The sequence below is a fragment of the Dipodomys ordii genome, unplaced genomic scaffold (genome assembly GCF_000151885.1).
Source record: "Dipodomys ordii isolate 6190 unplaced genomic scaffold, Dord_2.0 Scaffold1, whole genome shotgun sequence".
In the NCBI taxonomy this organism is placed as follows: Eukaryota; Metazoa; Chordata; class Mammalia; order Rodentia; family Heteromyidae; genus Dipodomys; species Dipodomys ordii.
In genome coordinates, this window is record NW_012267217.1 from 14,993,114 (window position 1) to 15,013,811 (window position 20,698).

General features: G+C 38.5%; 1 protein-coding gene across 4 annotated transcripts in view; it reads right to left on the reverse strand.

The window, feature by feature from the left end:
- Tdrd3 (tudor domain containing 3) overlaps positions 1 to 20,117 on the reverse strand; it is a 111,341-nt gene extending 91,224 nt beyond the window's left edge. For 2 of the 4 annotated variants that reach the window (XR_001174843.1, XM_013011058.1), the window contains exon 1: positions 20,003 to 20,109. Coding sequence is in view for 2 of the 4 variants with exons in the window: in XM_013011058.1 (XP_012866512.1) it covers positions 20,003 to 20,043 (41 nt within the window). In the remaining 2 variants the exon portion in view is untranslated. Of the gene's footprint in view, positions 1 to 12,524; positions 12,604 to 20,002 lie in introns of those variants that run through there. The other 2 variants (XM_013011068.1, XM_013011078.1) reach the window with 2 other exon arrangements.
- Positions 20,118 to 20,698: the final 581 nt, after the last annotated feature.

The window sequence follows — 20,698 nt, forward strand, 5'->3', positions numbered from 1 at the left end:
TTAATGTATACTAATCATGCCACAATTCAAAAAGAAAAATCAGTGAACATTTGTTGAGTCTTTGTTCTGAGGATACTGTGCTAAGAGAATGTAGTGTTTGACCTCAAATAAATTCAACCCTCATAAAGCTTAGTTCATTTGAGGAGGCAGACATATAAAAAAAAAAAAAAAAACTACAGCACAAAGTTAGCAATAGAATGCTAAAGGAGCTTGAATAAAAGACACCAGAGAGGACTTACAATAGCTGATGGCTCTGTTTTAAAATGATAAGCAGGAATTAATTAAATGGTAAATCACATCCAAGGCTTTCAGAAGGAAGAACTCAGGTGACAAGAAGAAAAAACACAGACTTGTGAGAGAATTTCATGCATAAATTGTATACAGAATACTTTACAGTTGGCCCACTCTATACATGGGTTCTACATTCCCATGTTCAACCATGTTCAACCCATGTCCAACCAAATACAGGTCAGATTATTTTAAAAACAACTAAAGTTGTACTAAACATGCACAGACTTTTTTTTGTCATCATTCCCTAACAGTAAAACAACAACTCAGAATAGTACAGACATGGTTTAAAGTAGGAGAAGAAGGAATGTGTAGGTTGTATATAAATACTGTACAATTTCACTTAAGGGACTTGAGCACTCTCCAATTTTGTTAACTGTGGAGATTCTTGGAACTAATCCTCCATGAGCACCGAGAAAGGACTTTACAAGGCTGGATCCTGAAATACAAGTCCATAAAGATTTAGCAATCAACACACAAAAATCAGTTTACATCAGAAAAATAGTAGAAACTGATCAAAAAAAAAAATGAGAAGATGGACCAAAGAAACCTGTTAGTACCAATTCAGAAGGTAAGAAGAAAAGGCAACGAAGGGTAGAATAAGAATATTATAAAAATGGGCTGGGAAGGTGACTTAGTGGTAGAGTGCTTGCCTTGCATGCATGAGGCCATGGGTTCGATTCCTCAGCACCACATAAGCAGAAAAAGCTGGAAGTGGTGCTATGGCAGTGGTATAGCCCTAGCCTTGAGCTGAAGAGCTGAGGGACAGAACCCAGGCCCAAAGTTCAGGACCCACGACTGGCAAAAAAATAAATAAGGGGTTAGGAAAGTGGCTCAGTGGTAGAGCGTTTGCCTTGCATGCATGAGGCCTTGGGTTCAATTCCTCAGCACCACATAAGCAAAAAGAAAAAAAGCCAGAAGTGGTGCTGTGGCTCAAGTGGTAGAGCACTAGCCTTGAGCTGAAGAGCTGAGGGACAGTGCCCAGGCCCAGAGTTCAAGCCCACAAACGGACCCAAAAAAATATAAGAATATTATAAAAAGAAATGATCACTAAGTGACAAAGAATTAAATTTCTGCAGTATTAGGGTAGATAATGCAGAGAGAATTGTAATAGCAAATTTCAAGAATTAAATTTCTGCAGTATTAGGGTAGATAATGCAGAGAGAATTGTAATAGCAAATTTCAAGACTAAGGAATGCTATCCAATGTAGCAAAGAGGTTACTAAGGAAAGGCCTGAAAGTTACATCTTAGCTGGAAAGTGATTAGTATTCGGCCAGTGTTTGAGTAAATGAACATATATATGAATAGATGAGTGAATTTATATACATATATTCATTCCAGAAAAGCTAGACACAAAGTATTTTCTAAAACAGGAAACTGATCTTGGAGGAAAAAAAAAAGTCTCATTTAATATTTTTTTTAATTTTTTATATATATTTTCATTGTAAAGGTACTGTACAGAGGGGTTACAGTTACATGAGCAAGTTAATAAATCCATTTCCTATCCACCATTGTTACACACCCTCCTTTATTTTTCCCCTACCATCCCTTTCCTCCCCACCTCCCCAAATCCTCCCTCACATCTTCCACCCACCCCCCAAAGGTGAAAAGGTCATTTTCAACATACTGCTTGTACATCTCATTGTTACAATGGGTCATCCTGTATCTTTATTTCAGCATTTTGTTATTTCCCTTCACTAAATTGATATTTTAAATGTAGACTCTGATGAAAAGAGTACCATTGACCAAAATGCATTTAATTCACAAATTGAGATGGTGACCTGAGTCCCCTTTGTATAACTACTTAAGGAAAATAAATATTCACGTACATGTTAGTTTGAAAACAGCACTAAAATAAGAGTGAAATTGGCAACTGATCTTATCAACTCATAAGACAGGTAAAAGTATTTCAAAAAAACATTTTCACTGCTTTTTATAATTTCAGTCCTAAAATTCCTTTAGTTAAAAAAAAAAATCCTTACAACTTTTTAGAAATCTAGACCTAAAAATTGTAATCAAAAGATATTCTTCATCTACCTTAAAAAAAATTTATACTTAGAGTTATGTATGGAACCGAGTCAATAAGATCACAAAGTCATTTGTGACCTACTTTTTGACACTACGTTAACCCTTAAATCACTATATTTTATCAATTTACAAAGTAGAATTTTTCATGCATCCAACCAAGTTAATCTTAAGCAGAGGGCACTTAAGAAATAACCAGCCTGCCAGATGTTGTAGTTCAAGTTTGTATTCCTAGCTCTTTGAGAGGCAGAAATTTCAGTTTCAGGCCAACCCAGTCATAGAAGTTCATGAGACTCCATCTGAACCAGGGGCTGGGCATGATGGCATGAACTTGTTATTCCTGTTATCCCAGGCACAGGAGAAGGAGGCAAGATGGACTGGGCACAGTGATAGCCCCCAATTATCCCCAGAAACATGAGGAAGCATAATTAGGAAGATCAGAGGCCACATCTGCCTAGCAAGAATCTATCCAAAAATATCTAAAAGGAAAAGGAACTGGGATATGGCTCAAGGAGCAGAGCATATACCTACAAGTACAATGCTGAGTTCAACCCCTGTACCACCAAAGGGGGATGGGCAGCAGTGAAGGAATGACGGCACTAACAGTAAAAGAATATTGACAAGTTTTATTTTTAAATAGTGATGAGGAGAGAGAATCAAGTTAAAAACACTAAATTAACCAGATTTCTTTTTTCAATTTCCCTTTAGAAAAACATTCATTGACAATTCATTGATGATGTATTTATGGTTTTACATTTGCCCTGCCTGAGTCTTGATCTTTTAACTTACCCTTGAAGTCAGAATGCTCTTTAAACTCAGAAAATGTCATCATCTTTTGGCACTGATTTAAAACTTTCAGTGGACCAGGGTGTTTCCCAGAGAATGCACAATGAACCCATACAAACTTATAATCATTTGAGGAAAAAAAAACTGCATACATTTCACATTGCATTCACAATTTGATATGTAAAAACAATCTTTGTTTTTTACAGAAAATCTATTCTTCAAAAGATATATTTGTCAGACCTGGTAGTACATGCTTGTAATCCTAGGGACTACAGGAGACTCAGATCTGAGGACTGTAGTCCAAAGCCAACCCAGGTAGCAAAGTCTATGAGATTATTTTTTCTTATTTTTCTTTTTTTTTTTCTTTTTGCAATTGTCTCCCTAAGTCTGCAAAAATGCAGGGCCTGGTTTTCCCATTTGCCTATGATTGGTTATATTTGTTAAATGAACATGTTTGTATGTCATCACAATGTTAGTTTTAACTTAAATATGCCAAAATGCTTACGATACAAAAGTTCCAATAAAATAGTAATATAATTTCTATAAGCAGAAGAATATTTACAATGTAAATTGTGTAATGGATATCAGTCAATAGAAATCTCTACATGATTAAACTAGTAATTCTGAAAGTTTGAGGACACACCCAAAAAAAGGAACAATATGAATGCGCATAGCAATAAGCACTGAAAACTGCATTTTGTTATTATGCTAGACTTCATCAACATATGGTAAATGGACATGAATTTACTGTCATCAGAATATCAATTTCTAATGATCAGTCTATTGCTGTCAAATAAAGTTAATTTAAATATGATTGGCTACTAAATACATCTTGTCATTTAAAAACAAACTATATTTTGTTCAGGATTAGTATGTTTTAACAGGCTTTCCAACTTCATACTCTTTTCCCTATCCTTAAAAAGTACTGATTTATACAAAGCAAGACCATCTGAGGAGTAGGTATTCCACATACATCCAAAAGTTGTATTGATGTTATAGTAATGCTCAAATGACGGGAATAAAGGATTTCTGTTTGCCCCATATTATAATGGAACAGGTCTATGAAAATCAGCAGACCATTTCAAAGATACCTGATAATTCATATTGTACAAATTGGGGACAAGTGCATACTGTAAGTGCTAGCGTATTCCTGTCCATTTGTAGTAGTCATTAAAAATAAGTTTAAGAACCCACAGGAAGGATGAGGTAAAGGCAGAAGGTGACACAGGGATGAAAATGATTGAAGTAATTCATACCTATGATAACAGTAAAGAGAAAACTGCTCAGAAGCCAAACATGATAGCTCATGCTTATAATCCCACAAACCCCAAAGGATCCTGTTTTGAGAATAGCCAGGGCAAAAAGTTAGTAACACCCCATGTCAATCAGTAAACCTGTGGTAACAGCTACAAGGGAAGCCATAAATAAGTATAAAGATCATGGTTCAAGGCTGGCACAAACAAAAAATGAGATCTTATCTGAAAAATAATCTAAAGCAAAAAAAATTTCTAAAGGCTGGAGTTATGCTCCAAGACGTAGAGCATTTGCCTACCACATACATGGTGCAAGACCCTGAGCACATATGATAAAAATGATCATTGTTTCTTTAAAAAAAAAAAAGGAATGGAGGAGAATAAGAATATTAATATAAAAGGTAACTTTGATCAAAGTTATTATATACATGTATAATACATAGATAGAATATCACAAAAAACCTATGCAGTTAATATATGCTAATAAAGAAGAACAAGGATTATGGTTGCTTTGGCAAGTTATATTTTACAAATACTGGAGTAAGTAGCATGTTGCACTTCTGTTTTCTAATCATGGACTAAAATGCCTATGCCACTAGTCACAGCAAAGACTAGCACACTTTTCTCTAAAAGACTAGAGTAAAAATCATAGTCTTTGTCAGCCTTATGATTTCAGTCACAACTGATCAACTCTACTCTGAAGGATAAAAAACAGTTCAGACTGCATTGTATTAAAACTTCATTTACAAAAACAGACAGCAGGCCACGTTAGGCCCACTGGCCACAAGTTGCTAAGTCCTTACTGAGGGTACACTGCCAAATCAATCTCTCCTCATAAACTAAACTCAAAAGAAATAAATTAATGAAAATAAATTAATTCTTTAAAAAAGTCTCAAAAATGGAGCTGGGAAGGTAGCTCAGTGGTAGAGCGCTTGCCTTGCATGCATGAGGCCCTGGGTTAGATTCCTCAGCACCACATAAGCAAAAAGAAAAAAGCTGGAAGTGGAGCTGTGGCTCAAGTGGTAGAGCACTAGCCTTGAGCTGAAGAGCTGAGGGACAGCACTCAGGCCCAGAGTTCAAGCCCCACAACTTGACCCAAAAATAAAAATTAAAAAAAGTCCCAAAAACGAATTCTTTAAAAACGTAATGCCGATAAGGGCAAACATGGGGCCTATGTTTCTTTGGACCTGACTTACTTTACTTAATGTAATTTTTTATAAATCTTTCCATTTCTTAACAAATGGGCAATGTCATTCTTTCTAATGGAGGCATACAATTCCATTGTGTATATATATACATACCACATTTTTCTCTTTTTTTTTTAATTGTGAAAATACTGTTACAGAGGGGTTACAATTACATGGGCAAGAGAGTGAGTACATTTATTATCAAGCATTGTAGCCTCCTCCTTTGTTTACCCTTCCCATCCCTTCCCAGCCTTCCCCAACCTCTCCACCCAATCCTCCCCCGCCGCCCACCACCACCACCACCAAAGTTGTAAAGTTCATTTTCGACATGACAACTTGTACTTCCCATTGTTGCAACGGGTCCACCTGTATCCTTATTTAAAAGACTTGTTTTTTTCCCCTTCCCCTCCACAAATTATACCGACATCAAATACAGTGAAAGCAGGGGTTATACCGTGGGGGAGGGATATAGAAAGCAACATAGAAATCATCTTATATGTTAGAAACAATTGCATGAAAGAAAAAAAAAACATTTAAATACTTATATTGGGGTTCATTCCCCGAACATCAACTTATCTGACCTTTTCTGCTTGACTCAGACATATACTAGTTATTGCAAATAAGGGAAACCATGGGACCTATGTTTCTTTGGGCCTGGCTTACTTCACTTAATATAATTTTTTCCAAGTCTTTCCATTTCCTAACAAATGGGGCAATGTCATTCTTTCTAATGGAGGCATAGAATTCCATTGTGTAGATATACCACATTTTCTTGATCCATTCATCTACTGAGGGGCATCTGGGTTGGTTCCATATCTTAGCTATGGTAAATAATGCTGCGATAAACATAGTTGTGCTGGTAGCTTTAGTGTGGCCTTGTTTGTCATCATTTGGGTAAATGCCTAAAAGTGGGATTGCTGGGAAATAGGAGTGCTCTATGTGGAGTCTTTTGAGGAACCTCCATATTGCTGTATGTCTAGGACAAGCAGAAGAGGTCAAAATCTATGTACACATGACCGTATAACCTGATGCTAAGCGAAATGAACCCCAAGAGAGGGACACTAGAGATTTTTATTTTCTTGTTGTTCCTTTTAATGTACTTATACTGTACTATGTGATTTTTTTTGTTTGTTTCTTTGTATGTTCTTCCCCCATGGTATAACCCCTGTTGTAACTGTGTTTGATTCTGGTGTCCTACATCTTTAATATACATTTTTCTAATTTGGGGCAGGGAAGGGAAATAACAAATGCTGCAATAAGGATACAGGTTGACCCATTGTAACAATGAGATGTACAAGACACTATATTGAAAACAAACTTTACAACTTTGCGAGGGGATGGGGGATAGGGGAAAACACAAAAGAGGGGATAACAATGCTGAATTTGAAATGGACTCATTATCTTGCTCATATAACTGTAACCCCTCTGCAGAGTATCTTTACAGTAAAAAATATATAGTGAAAAAATAAAAAAACAGAAACAAAAAATAAAAACATAATGCCCCGTGAACTTTATACTGTATAAATGGTTCCACATATTTAATTTTTGAAAGCATCCCATTACTCTTTAGAGAAATGCTTATTTACAAATAATAAGACTGTAACATTACAGTGACAATGGGAAATTATCTGCCTTCAGCTACTGAGACTTATTAAATTCATGCCCATAGTAAGCCTGAATAATACTTTAAGATAATTTAATTCTTAATTAAAAACAAACATTGATTCAATTATTGAACTTCAAAAGGTTGCGCAAGGTTACAATTTAACATGTTTATCTAGGCATCCAGTGCTTTTTGATCAGTTTCCCTTCTATCATTCTCCATGTTCCCATCTCTTCAAGCCCATTTCTAAGTGGCATTCTCACAATGCTGACTTCATGTTCATTGATTCATTCATGTGTATTTGTTATTTAGGCCAAAAAGAAAAAAATACAACAACAAAAAAGTCTGGGGAAGAAAGGTACTACATGTAGTAGAGTATGAGGCATGCTAGAACTGCAACAAGAGAGTTGTATATTACAAAGATTTAATCAAACCTAGCCTATTTCTTACTCTGAAAACAAAGATCTTATAGCCATACACTTTTTACATATACTTTTTGTTTAAAGCATTATCAGTTCAGTTTACACATAAAGCTACCATGATAAAGTAAAAAATTTTAAAGAATTACCAACATTTCAATTTTATTTGCCAAGAAAACATGTTATTAGTTCAAACGATGTCAAGCAGTTAGCCAATATAATGGCACAAAGTTTCATAATACCAATTTCAAATAATTCATAACTAAAATTTAAGAAACCTTATGAAATACCATACATAAACAGGCATTATCTCAAAACAACCTATTTGATATGTCCAAATTAGGTAATGACAATATGATTAAATCAATAAGAAATAATGTCCTTTCATAAGCAAATAAAATATTTGCTACTTATTGTGAAATGTCATATAATATAGGAAAAAGATTTTTGCAAAATGAGTCATTTGCAACCAGTAAGTTCCTCACCAACAACACCAACAGTATATATTTTTTTTCAGAGGGGGGAGGGGATGATCCTGGATCTTGAACGCAGGGCCTGGGCACTATCCATGAGCTTCTCTTGCTCTACCACTTGAACCACAGCGTGACTTCTAGCATTTTCTGTTTATATGGTACTGAGGAATCTAACCCAGGGCTTCATATGTGCTAGGTAAGCACTCTAACGGGAAGCCATGTTCCCAGCCCCAAAAAAATATTTTTCTAAGTTGAATATTAAATATTAAAAAGGTCAACTCAAGAGTATCATTAAGTAAAACATTCAAAGTGTGCCCAGGTAGAACAGAACCACTCCAGGTATGGCCAAGAAGGTAAACCTTTAGAAATTTTGGGTAGCATGACATTGTCACAAGGATTTACTAGTTTTCATGTGTATTGACCTGTGACCAAGTGTAAAATTTTAAAACTGGAAGATACGTTTGAAAGTCACCCAGGCAGACCACAGTTCTCAAAATCACTTCCAACTGGATAAAAGACTAAATTTCTTCAAAGCCAAGAACATGATGTATGACATCTTCCCCATCAGCAAATTAATTCTGCTGAGGAAGTAGCTAAAGCAGTAGTCTGTCTAGCAAGCATGATACCCTGAGGTCAAACCCAAGTACCACAATGAAGAAGAAAAAAAAGCAAGCTTCATGGCTCTGTCCTCTTTTCTGTGAGGTAACACTAAGCTGTGAGTACTCTGCTGTGATTGAGAAGCCACAAATCACTGAGGCAATCCTGTTCAAGACTGCAATTCCACAGCTGTAACAAGCTACCACCAGCTGATATCAATGCTACTCCTGGTCCTGGGGTTCACACTAGTAAGTAGCCAGGGATGAGTAAACAATGAAACAATAAGACACAAAGAATCTAGCTTTCTATACAGCACAAAGCAGAACTGTCTCAACACTCTGGATTGTTTTGTGACTGAGAAAAAGAGAGTATGTTATTTGGGCCTCTATTGTTGGCCTCTGCCTAGTTTTCAATATAGGACATCTTTATAAAATAATAGATTTAATACAGCCCAGTTTTGTAATCAATTTCTGTATTTTGACTTTAATAATGCCAGTAGAAAATTTATACTCATAAATATAAACCAGTAAGAACTTGAAGGCCTTGTGGAACTTTCATGATAAGGTAACTTAGGTATGCACACTATGATTTGTGGTATTTTTTTTTTGCCCTTTCAGCTTTTTCTTTTTTTATTGTAAGAATACCTTACAGAGGAGTTACAATTACATGAGCAAGGTAACGAGTACATTTCTTAACAAGCATTGTTACCTCCTCTTTGTTTCCCCTTCCCATCCATTCCCATCCTCCCCCCGCACCACCACCAAAGTTGTAAAGTTCATTTTTCGACATAATGACTTGTCCATCTCATTGTTGCAATGGGTCCACCTGTATCCCTAGTTAAACGATTTGTTTTTGCCCTTCCCCTCCACAAATTATACCAACATCAAATACAGTGAAAGCAGGGGTTATACCGTGGGGGAGGGATATAGAAAGCAACATAGAAATCATCTTATATGTTAGAAACAATTGCATGAAAGAAAAAAAAACATTTAAATACTTATATTGGGGTTCATTCCCCGAACATCAACTTATCTGACCTTTTCTGCTTGACTCAGACATATACTAGTTATTGCAAATAAGGGAAACCATGGGACCTATGTTTCTTTGGGCCTGGCTTACTTCACTTAATATAATTTTTTCCAAGTCTTTCCATTTCCTAACAAATGGGCAATGTCATTCTTTCTGAGGGAGGCATAGAATTCTATTGTGTGTGTGTGTGTGTGTGTGTGTGTGTGTGTATATATATATATATATATATATATATATATACACCACATTTTCTTGATCCATTCATCTACTGAGGGGCATCTGGGTTTCCACATCTTAGCTATGGTAAATAATGCTACAATAAACATAGTTGTGCTGGTAGCTTTAGTTGTGCTGGTAGCTTTAGTATGGTCTTGTTTGTGATCATTTGGGTATATGCCCAAATGTGGGATTGCTGGGTCATAGGGGAGCTTTATGTGAAGTCTTTTGAGGAACCTCCATACTGCTTTCCAAAGTGGTGGAACAAGTTTACACTCCCACCAACAATGCAGTAAGGTTCCCTTCTATCCACATCCCCTCCAGCATCTGTTGTTGTGTTCTTGATTATAGCCATTCTCACTGGGGTGAGGTGGTATCTCAATGTTGTTTTGATTTGCATTTCTTTTATGGCTAGGGAGGTTGAGCATTTCTTCATGTGTCTATTGGCCATCCTTCTTCTCTCTTCAGAAGTTTCTCTCTTTAAGTCTTTAGCCCACTTATTTATTGGGCAGTTGTTTCTTTGAAGATTTGTTGTTGGGAGATTTAATTTTTTGAGTTTCAGGTATATTTTAGATATGAGACCCTTGTCTGTTATATGGCTAGTGAAGATCTTCTCCCAATCTGTGGACTTTCTATTGATCTTGCTAGCTATGTCCTTTGCCATGCAGAAGCTCTGCAACTTCATGCAATCCCATTTGTCCAACCTTTCTTTGATTTGTTGTGTTTATGGGTCTCTATTAAAAAATTTCAGCCTGTGCCAAGGAGACCTAAGATTTCTCCTATTTCATCCTGTAATGTTTTCAGAGTGTCTGCTTTGACTCCAAGGTCTTTGATCCATTTGGAGTTGATTCTGGTGCAGGGCTTATCGAAGAATAGATGGCTATAGGTCTTTAGTAGTTAACCAATTTTGCCAGCACCATTTACTGAAGAGGCTGTCTTTCTTCCATTCTATTTTTTTAGCTCCCTTATCGAAGAATAGATGGCTATAGGTCTTTAGGTTCATTTCTGGGCTTTCAATTCTATTCCATTGGTCCTGAGGTCTGTTTTTGTGCCAGTACCAAACTGTTTTGATTACTATGGCTTTGTAGTAGAATTTGACATTTGGTATTGATATTCCTCCAGCACTTTGTGGTATTATTTTAAATATGTCCAATCTCATTACCTCAAACTTTTAAATGTAGTATATGATACTGTACTCTTTTTCATAATTCTAAATCCAGCTCTCAACTTAAACTCTCAATTTGTTAAGAAATTATGTCTAATTAAGGTGTCTTCCAGTTGCTACAAAGCATAAAAGCTATGACGTTTAATGAATCCAATTGCTGTAGATTTTAGCAAAAGAGCTAAAGATGTTTACACAAAGCTCAATGGGGTTTTCACTTTGCAATGTAAGCAGGTTGCAAACACAAACACAAACATTCAACTATCAGGGATGTTGGTATAGCCATCCTATTTTTAGTGTACATACATGAAATTTTTCATTACATTCAATTTTTAATTATCAAAGAAAGACTAACTGGGTGCTGATGGCTCATGCCTATAATCCTAGTTACTCCAGAGGCTGAGATCTGAGGATCACAGTTTAAAGCCAGCCAAGACAAGAAAGTCTGTTAGACTCTTATTTCCAAATAACTACCAGAAAACCAGAAGTGGTACTGTGGCTCAAGTGATAGAGACCTAGCATTGAGCAAAAGACCTCAGGGACAGCATGCTCAGGGACAGTTCCCAGGCCCTGAAGCACTACAAACAACAAAATAAGAAAAAAGAAAAAAAAACTCAGTATGTGCTTATAAAGACAGCTGGTGAATATGCAATTAAATAAAATTGAAAACACAGTAAAAACAAAGCAGCAACCAAAATAGAGGAAAACACATACATCTTGCTCTTGCTCAACTTCAAAATGTAGTAACAGCACATTCAGATGGGGCCTGGGTACCCTACCACATCCATTCTCAAAAAACAAAACTGATAAAAGCAGTCAAACACAATCCTGGAGAAATCACATTTATTATGTATATGAATATGGTTATTTTTTTGGTTTTTCTCCCTCCAAAACATGTAGAAGTTTAATCCCAATTGTGGAGGAATAAAGAGTATAGAAACAATATGACTATGATAATTGAGTGTGAATTAAAGTTAGCCCGCTGGAAGACCACATGATTGAATACTGGTAATTTTATAAGAAGTAAGAGGAAAAAAAAAATTCCCTGCACCACTTCGGAATTCTACCACCAGCAAGGCCATCATCAGATGCAGATCCTCAAACTTGGACATTGAGAACTATGAGGTAAAATAAATTTAAAACCTACCTACACTGTGATATTATCTTATCAGTAACATGTAACATACTGAGGGAATTAACTAACAGCCTCAAGAAAAAAGTGATAGCAAATCCTCTGGCGTTTCAGAAATCCCTACACGCCAACTTGGAATCTCAGTACACAGAAAAGGACATCTATACTTGACACTTTGAGGATGGGGACACTTCAGGGACACTGAGAAAGCCTATTTTGCCTGTTTTGTGTCCTAACCAGGAACCAGTTTTTAATTCACTGGTTAAACCTAAAATTAACACAAGGACAACCTATGCTGAGCAGTAACCTCAGGTAAAAAGCCCCAGTGGGCTGGGATCCCTATTGAAGCTTACCACACTGCCTAGATGCCTACTTCTATTCTTCATGGAAGGCCTGAGCATGAAGTACAATCTTTTCGTCCAAACCCCTTTCTGACCAAGGACCCACACCTATAAGAAATTGTGAAATAATCAAAAACATCAAGTGTGTAAAGAAACAATTAGGACCTAGGAAAAGCTTCCGAAAAGTTTAAATTAATAGTTTTCAAGAACATATTTTAAATTTTATCCCTAATACAAAATACACTCAAGTGTGATCATTAAATATAGTTCACAGTAACTGAATACTATCAAGGTAGAAAATACAATAAACTGAGAGCACTTTCCATTATAGGTTATTTCTTCATAAAACTGTTCAAATTTTACATCATTTCAGAATTACACTTTTCACAAAAATAGAAATTTCATGTTCCTTGAGACAAATTGATAAATATGCCAACAGTAATGAAGATGATATTAACATTTATTTCATAATCATGTGTCTGTGGTATGCCTCACACCCTACTACACATTATGAATACTACAAATATGTGGAAAAAAAACTTGATCCTTCCCTTATAGAAGCTTACAAATCTATAAGGCATCAATCAAAATATTTTAACTCATTAGAAAAGCCAAATATTTATTTTTCTGAAACTAAAAATAGAATATATGGCAAAAAATTCCATTACTTTTATTACAACTTTATTGTAACTTAATTTTATTGACTTTCTGCACACAAGCACATATCTATGTTCCTTTTTCCCCTCTCAAAACAAAGCTGAACTGAGTCAATTCTAGATCCATTATAAAAAACTGGCCTAATTTATCAATATCCAGTAGTGTTTCTTATTAGGTATTTCACAGAACTCCCTTTATCATGTTCAAATGGGAGTTGGAGTAGGAACTGTCTCCCAGCCTTTAAGGCTGACAAAATCCTTTGGTACATGTTGAGGCAGACACATATGCTTCTCATTGGCTATCAGTGGCCAACTAATAATTTTGTATGGTCCCCACTCTTGGTACCCCTGAAGAATTTAATAAAATAAAAATGTTTATTCTTAACCTCTTCCCTCAGTATGCATAACAGATTGCACTCTGAAAAGTTACAGCTAATTTTTTTAATACTATATTTAGAGGTATATTATATTGGAGGGGAGGGATTTGTGGGAACTTTTTTTAATCTTCAGGTACCTAAATTTATAATTTTTCAAAATCACTGTGTCTCTTAGTACCAACTCAAGAAACTAATAATGATTTAACCACATAATCTTGGAACTCATAAAGATACATCCATTTTCTCTCCTTATAAAAGCCAATAGTTTTATAATGCACTTTTTTTCCCCTTCTCTGCCAGCTGCTTAAAGGCTACTTATGTTCTCTAAAATACTGAAATTTCTCAGTACTGGAAACTAGCCTTTGAAACAAAGCTCAGTCCATGGATCATTACTGTTCTACAAAAATATAATTCAAGCCAGATATGTAGACTCTAAGTTTTCAACTAACCTCATTTTAAAAAAGGGAAGCCGGGCGCCCGTGGCTCACGCCTGTAATCCTAGCTACTCAGGAGGTTGAGATCTGAGGATCACAGTTCAAAGCTAGCCGGGGCAGGAAAGTCCGTGAGACTCTTATCTCCAATAAACCACTAGAAAACCAGAAATGGTGCTGTGGCTCAAACAGTAGAGCGCTCACCTTAAACTGAAGAGCGCAGGGACAGCGACAAAGCCCAGACTTCAAGCCCCAGGACCGACCAAAAAAAAAAAAAAAGAGAGAGAGATGCAATAAACTAAATAATATGTTTTAACACAACACGTTGAAAATATTATTTCAATACATAATCAATTTAAAAGCTAAGGTCCTTACATGCATTCAGATTTTTGTCCTAAGTCTTCCAAACCCAACATACACTTTCCATTTACAGCACATCTGAATTTCAACCACATATATTTTAAGTGTTTGGTACTCAAATGTGGCTATATGGTGTAGATCAGGAATGTTCCTCCAAAGGCTCCTGTGTTGAAGGCTTGGTACCCAATGCAGCTGTGTTCAGAGAGGGACTATTGGAAGTGACTGGATTATAAAGACTCTGACTTAATCAATGGACAGAACCATAGATGAATCATAACTGGACAGGAGGTGATAGGAACTGTAGGTTGTGGGGCCTACCTGAAAGAAGTAAGTCACTGGGGCTGTGCCCTAGCAGTTCTCTCTCTCTTTCTCTCTCTCTCTCTCTCTCTCTGTGTATATGTGTGTGTGTGTGTGTCCCCTCTCCTCCCTCTCTCCCTCACTCTGCCACTCTGCCTCTTTCCCTCACTCCCTTTCCTCTTTCTCCCTCTCCCCCCTCTTTGTTTTCCCTTCCCCTCTCTTCCCTCCTCCCTTTCCAGCCACAGGAAGGTCAGCAGGTTGGCTCCACTATGACCTCTGCCATCATATTCTGCCTCAGAACAGGCCCAGAAGCAACTGAGCCAACTGACATGAACTGAAATCTCTGAAACCATGTGTAAAAATGAACCCTGGTTGTTCAATTTGTTTTTCTTGGGCATTCTGCCACATTAATAGAAAGCTGACCAATACAGTGGCTAATTCCTACCATACTGAGCAGTATAGCTTTACATGATCTGATCCATGCCTTCGTTCAATAACCAGTTACCTTCAAAATTTTTATCTTGTATTTTCTTATAATTTCTTTTATTTCATAATGCCTGATATTTTAAATGTCTCAATGGAAAATCATACATATCAAATAATAGCCAACTATGATTCTGGCCTAAACCCTCAAAATGTGAACATTTTCTAAATGTTCCCTATCTAAGTGAATTGTAATTATTTTAGGTATACAACTCTGAAAAGCAGACATGCACTTCCTGACACTTCCTTTGTCACTCCTAACACCTAACCCATGAAAGTTCTGTCCATTTTCCTAATTTCTCTCAAGTCAATGTACTACTCTCTATTGCAACCATCACCACCATTTTCTTCAGTCCAAGAATATTTCAAAATTGAACTTTGATATCATCCTACCTTGGCCTCATATTCCCTGAGTAAAACTCTTCAACTGCTGTCTATTAACACAACTTTACACAAGTGTAAAAGGTCCAAGCAACACGACTTGCTCCTAAGTACATCCCTGCCATATCTCACTACACTGACCCTCTCTGCTGCCCCAAAGCCACCATGATCCTTCAGATCTTTATAATCACCATGCTCCCTACTGCCATGGAACCTTTGCAGGTGCTACTCTCTAATTTAGTCTATTTAATTTCCACTTATCCTCTAGCGCTCAACGGGACATTCTTTGATCCACATGAGGAGGCCAAATTTCCCTTCCTAAGTGCATATGGAACAATGTCTTTTCTCCTACTGTATTTTAAAGATGAAAAATGGTTTAATATGTAATAACTTTTTCTCCTTAAGACTACATCTGATTACACAAAACAAAATGTCTGCAAGAACATAATGATCAGTGTGTGCATTATAATAAGAGTATTGATGAAACTTGCCTTGTTTTCATCCCTAGACAAATACCAGACACAATACTAAGATACATACAACAAATGCTGTTTTTACCATATTAGTACTAAAGAAGGCTTTTCAGACTTCCCAAGTCTGAATTAATTGCTCAAATATGTTTTAACATCAACCTTACAAGAAAAAGATCAGCATATAACATGTTTACATTTGTCCTCTCTTGCATCACTATAGCCTCAAAATAAAAAGTATCTTGCATAAAGGAAACATAAGCATTTACTAGGCATGTTTTGTTCATAGCTTATTGTACAGAATTATACAAATTTCTCAATTGACTTTATAAAGGTATCTCCCTTCAGTAATAGTACTGTACTGAAATGGGGGAGGGAGTAGCTAGCTAGTTGTCTCTAAAGGCTATAAAACTGTAATACATGCAAGAAGTGAAGAGAAATAGAAAGAGAATAAGACTCATACAAGAATGAAATCCATAGAGGTAAGGTACAGGTTAGATATACACTGGCATTCAGCCCTGCAGCATAATGCAATTCTTTTCTGCTCTTTATCTCTGATTTGACATTCTTCTTAATACTTTACATTATCACCCACACATTTCTTGCCATACTCGCTCCACTCTTCTTTGTTGTTCTACAGTTTCTCAAGTTTCTCTCAAAAGTTATGTTAAAATTTTGGCACTGTTGGGAGCACAATCTACTTCTAAAAATTACTTGGAAGTGTTCTTCAGCTACTTTGAGATGCTTCCTTTCATAAAAGAAGAATTTTTAGATTGATGGGACATAACTAACATAAGTCAAAATGCCACTATTATTCTTTTGTCAAAAGCAGAAAACATAAGCTAAAATAAATTGATGTCGTACTATTTTTATGGTTCTTGAAACATTACCATGCAATTTTTAGATGATTTAGCAAGTGCTGCTATGTAAAAGAAGAAAATTATTTCAACATGCTGAGGTAGCAAGTTTCTTTTTATAACTTCTGAATGCTTGAAGCAGTCAAGTCTACAGGCAATTGGAACTAGATTTATAGTTCACACACACAAAAATCACTGCAAATTGCAACCTAAAATCTGAAAAGTTTAACAATATTCCCAAACACTTTTAGGAGTTTACAGTGTCAGTGGAAGCAATAAGAAAATATATAACAGGTTTTAAGGATATAATGCCAACATGTCAAATTACATGAAAACATTTTAATTTTTCAAACAATATAATCCTAGAAGACCATTACAAATGTTCACTGAAGAAATAGAAAATATTTCAAAAAAGGGAAAAAATCCAATATATATCCCTTAAATAATTAATAAAAGTACTTGGTTTCTTCTATCTTTGTTCAACATCTAGAAGATATTATAATGGTTCCGGTCCTTTCCAAGAGTATTTATATCAAACTGCTAATGAAAAGGTATTTCATAATTCTGGATTTTTTAATCTCATATTTATATACAAAGTCATATCCATATATACACAGATATATTATCTAAAGTATGCTATATGCTGAGAAGGATTCTCGGTTTTGTTAGTACTAGGAAGCAAGAATATATATTGTGGGGCAATGAGGTCAAGGGAAGGAAGGCAGACAAATGGAGAGAGGAAGTGGGACCTCTCACAAGGGTGAACTCTACAGGATGCTATGTAGGAAATAACCAGCAAAGAGTGAGGAAGGAGACATAGCTCGAGTGGTACAGCACTAGCATAGAAAGCAAGGTGATCAGGTATGAGGCCTGGAGTTCAAACCAGTATAGCTTTTAGAAAAGAAAAAGGACCATGATACTATATCCACATTATTTAAATTATCACCACTATACTGCAGAATTCCTTGAAATGTTTGACTTCAAATAGTTTGGGTACCATATGAACCATTCAGGAGAAGAAGAAAAAACAGATACAGGGTGAGGGACAAACTACCAGGGTGGCTACTACTAAATTTATATCTTAAAATACAGGTTTCTGTAGGGACAACGGAGCATCAGAGACTTAAAATAACAACTTTCCAAACCTTTGAGATTCTGTATTTAAACTACCATAGAGAAGCAAAAGATTGATTGAGAAAAGAACTCCTGCAAACACTTAAAACTTGCCATATAAAGTGGCAAGGCTATGATGTAACATCACTGGAGAGTTAGAACAATCTAACAAAGAGAGGAGAACTCTGACTGGCAGGTACATTCCAAGATCAACTATACCTTAACTGTATTGAGAACCTACAAAATAGTATACACCCCCTTAGCATAACAGATACATAGAAAACTACTGGTTCCCCGCCCTCAAGGAGCTTTAGAGTCCAAAGCAGCCAAATTTAGTATAGAATTTGGATCCAAAAAGACTAACGTTTCCAGGGTAAGTGGGGTTACACTGAAAAGCAGTCCAAGATTAAATTTACAAATAAAATCATATTGATTTAAAGCACTGAGGTCAGTCTAATGAATAGGGAAGAATACAAGTAGAAGGGTGGTCCGAGATCTTTCAAGATAGCCTGTGAGGTAAACAGAAACACTGGTGAAAAGAACAAAACTAAAACTCAATGAGGTGCAATTGATACAACTTGTAGCAATGGTGTTCTAAAGGAGGAGGAGAAGGAGGGGACAGAACTGGTGGGATAAATAATACATAAAGTTTAAAAGCACTTAGTCTAGAACCAGACTCGTTAGCCCACGTCAAACACCACCACTTCTCAGCTACATGCCTAGGAGGGAAGTTAATTTAATAATCCTTCGCACACGTAGGATAATAAAAGTGCCTGTAAAGCAACATCTCCAAAACCCAGGTGTGAGTCCTTCACTTTGGTGATCGGAAACGTTCTTCCCAAAATCAAATGCACCTCTTTGAGGCACGAGTGCCTCCCTCTGGAAGGTTACCTTCCTTTTGGGTCATCTTAACTCTACATCCTCCTACTGTACCCAAAACAATACACACTTTCTAACGGTGCCCAAAGCCTTTTTCCCCCTCTTCATCATCTTCCAAAGCCCACTTCTCTAGGAAATTAACTCTCCGCCAGCACCGTGCAGTTCACAAATTCTCTCCCTCCCTCCTCCCTCCCTCCTCTCCCCCCCCTTTCCCCTTTCGCCAGTTCTTTTCTTGCTGTCCTGTTCCTACTCCCCAAGGAGGTAATTTCTGAAAGCCAGGGCAAATCTTTTCACTCCCTTTTTAAAACCTATCCATAATTCCAACTGTCCCTATGTCCAACCGGGGGGGGGGGGGCAGGAGGACGATCGCTTTGCTGAATTAAACTGGGTGTTTACAACAGTAATGGCCGCAGCAGATCCAGAAACTGTTTCATTTCGCGTTTTCTTTCATTGCTTTCAGACTTTAAAGCTTTAACATAAAGTCTTTTTTTAAAAAATCAGAACGCCATTCTTCCAAGAAAAGTTGCACGGGGCAACACACACACACACACACACACACACACACACACGCACGCACAAGTTGACAACGAGGCCATTTTCAGCTTCAGGAGTTGAGGCGTGCGGCGGAGGGCGGCTTCGCTCCGGTGCGCGCCCTCCTCGGTACCGAGGAGACCCGGGCGGCCCCCGCGGCGGCGGCGCGGGCCGGGCTCCGCTCTGCCTTCAACTTCCCGCCGGCCCCGCCGGCAGTGGCCGCCCCGCACCGCCGCACTCGGTGCTCCAGTCCCACAGTCTCCTCCGGTCCCAGAAGTCAGCGACACCCTAGGGGCTGCTGCGCGGCACGGAAGAGCCTGGCCCGGTTCTCCCGGGCGGCGCGGCTCGGGCCTTGGCGACAACCCGCCTCTACAAAGCCCTTCCCCGCGGTCCCGATCTACTCCACTCGCCGGGCCCGCCGCCCGCCGCCTGGGCCCAGGCCGCAGCCGCCGCCCCGAAGGGAACCGGGAGGACTCGCTGGGGCTCCGCGTGGCGCCGGGGGCGGAGCCGGCCCTGGAGGGCCCAAGAGAAAGGCCTGGGGGCGGTAGGCGGCCTCCGCCTACCCTGACACGCACCCCACCACCCCGAGCCCCGACCCTCCCAGGAGCCCCGACCCGCGCCCGCGGCCCGGCCGCCGGCGGGACTCACCACTTACCAACCCGCCTGGGACAACGCCGCGCCGGGGGCTTCGGCCATGGTTAGCTGCTTAGGCCGGGGGGTGCCAGAGGGAGGTGGGGGGGCTGGAGTGAGGGTGGGGGGAGGCCTCCTAGTTGAGATTTATTTAAAAAAAAAAAAAAGAAAAAAAGAAAGAAAAAAGAAGAAAAAAAAACTCCTCTGGTCGGCTCTACAACTGGGCATGCTCCGTGCGGCGGGCGCTTCCGCGTGCGGGTTCCGCTCGCCGCGTTTTCCGAGCGGCCGCAGGGGCCGGCCTGGTGTGGGCTGGGAGGGCTGCGGGGCGCCCCGGAGAGCGCGGCCGGGAGACGCGGTCCGGGATTGGGAGTCGGAGACGATTTACTACACCCGGACTGCGCAGACTTTAGCCTCCCCACCGGAGGCTTCCTGGTGTTCTTGGGGCCACTTGTTTCAGAGTTGCACACCTGGGGAAACTAGTTGGTGAGGTTCTTTGTAGAAAGTCAGGTCCGCGCTTCCGGTCACCCGGAGAGGGCCGGGGAGCGCTAGAGTTACAAGGGGAGGAGGCTCGGGTCGGCGCTAACCAGGTCACGTTGGGTGCAGGACGACTCAGAGGTGTCCCCGGCCTACTCGGCACGGGAGAAAAGTTTTCTTTGTTGTCAAGACTAGCTCCATTCACTTCGCCTTCCGGTCTGCCAAGACTTAGGAAGAATGCAGCTCG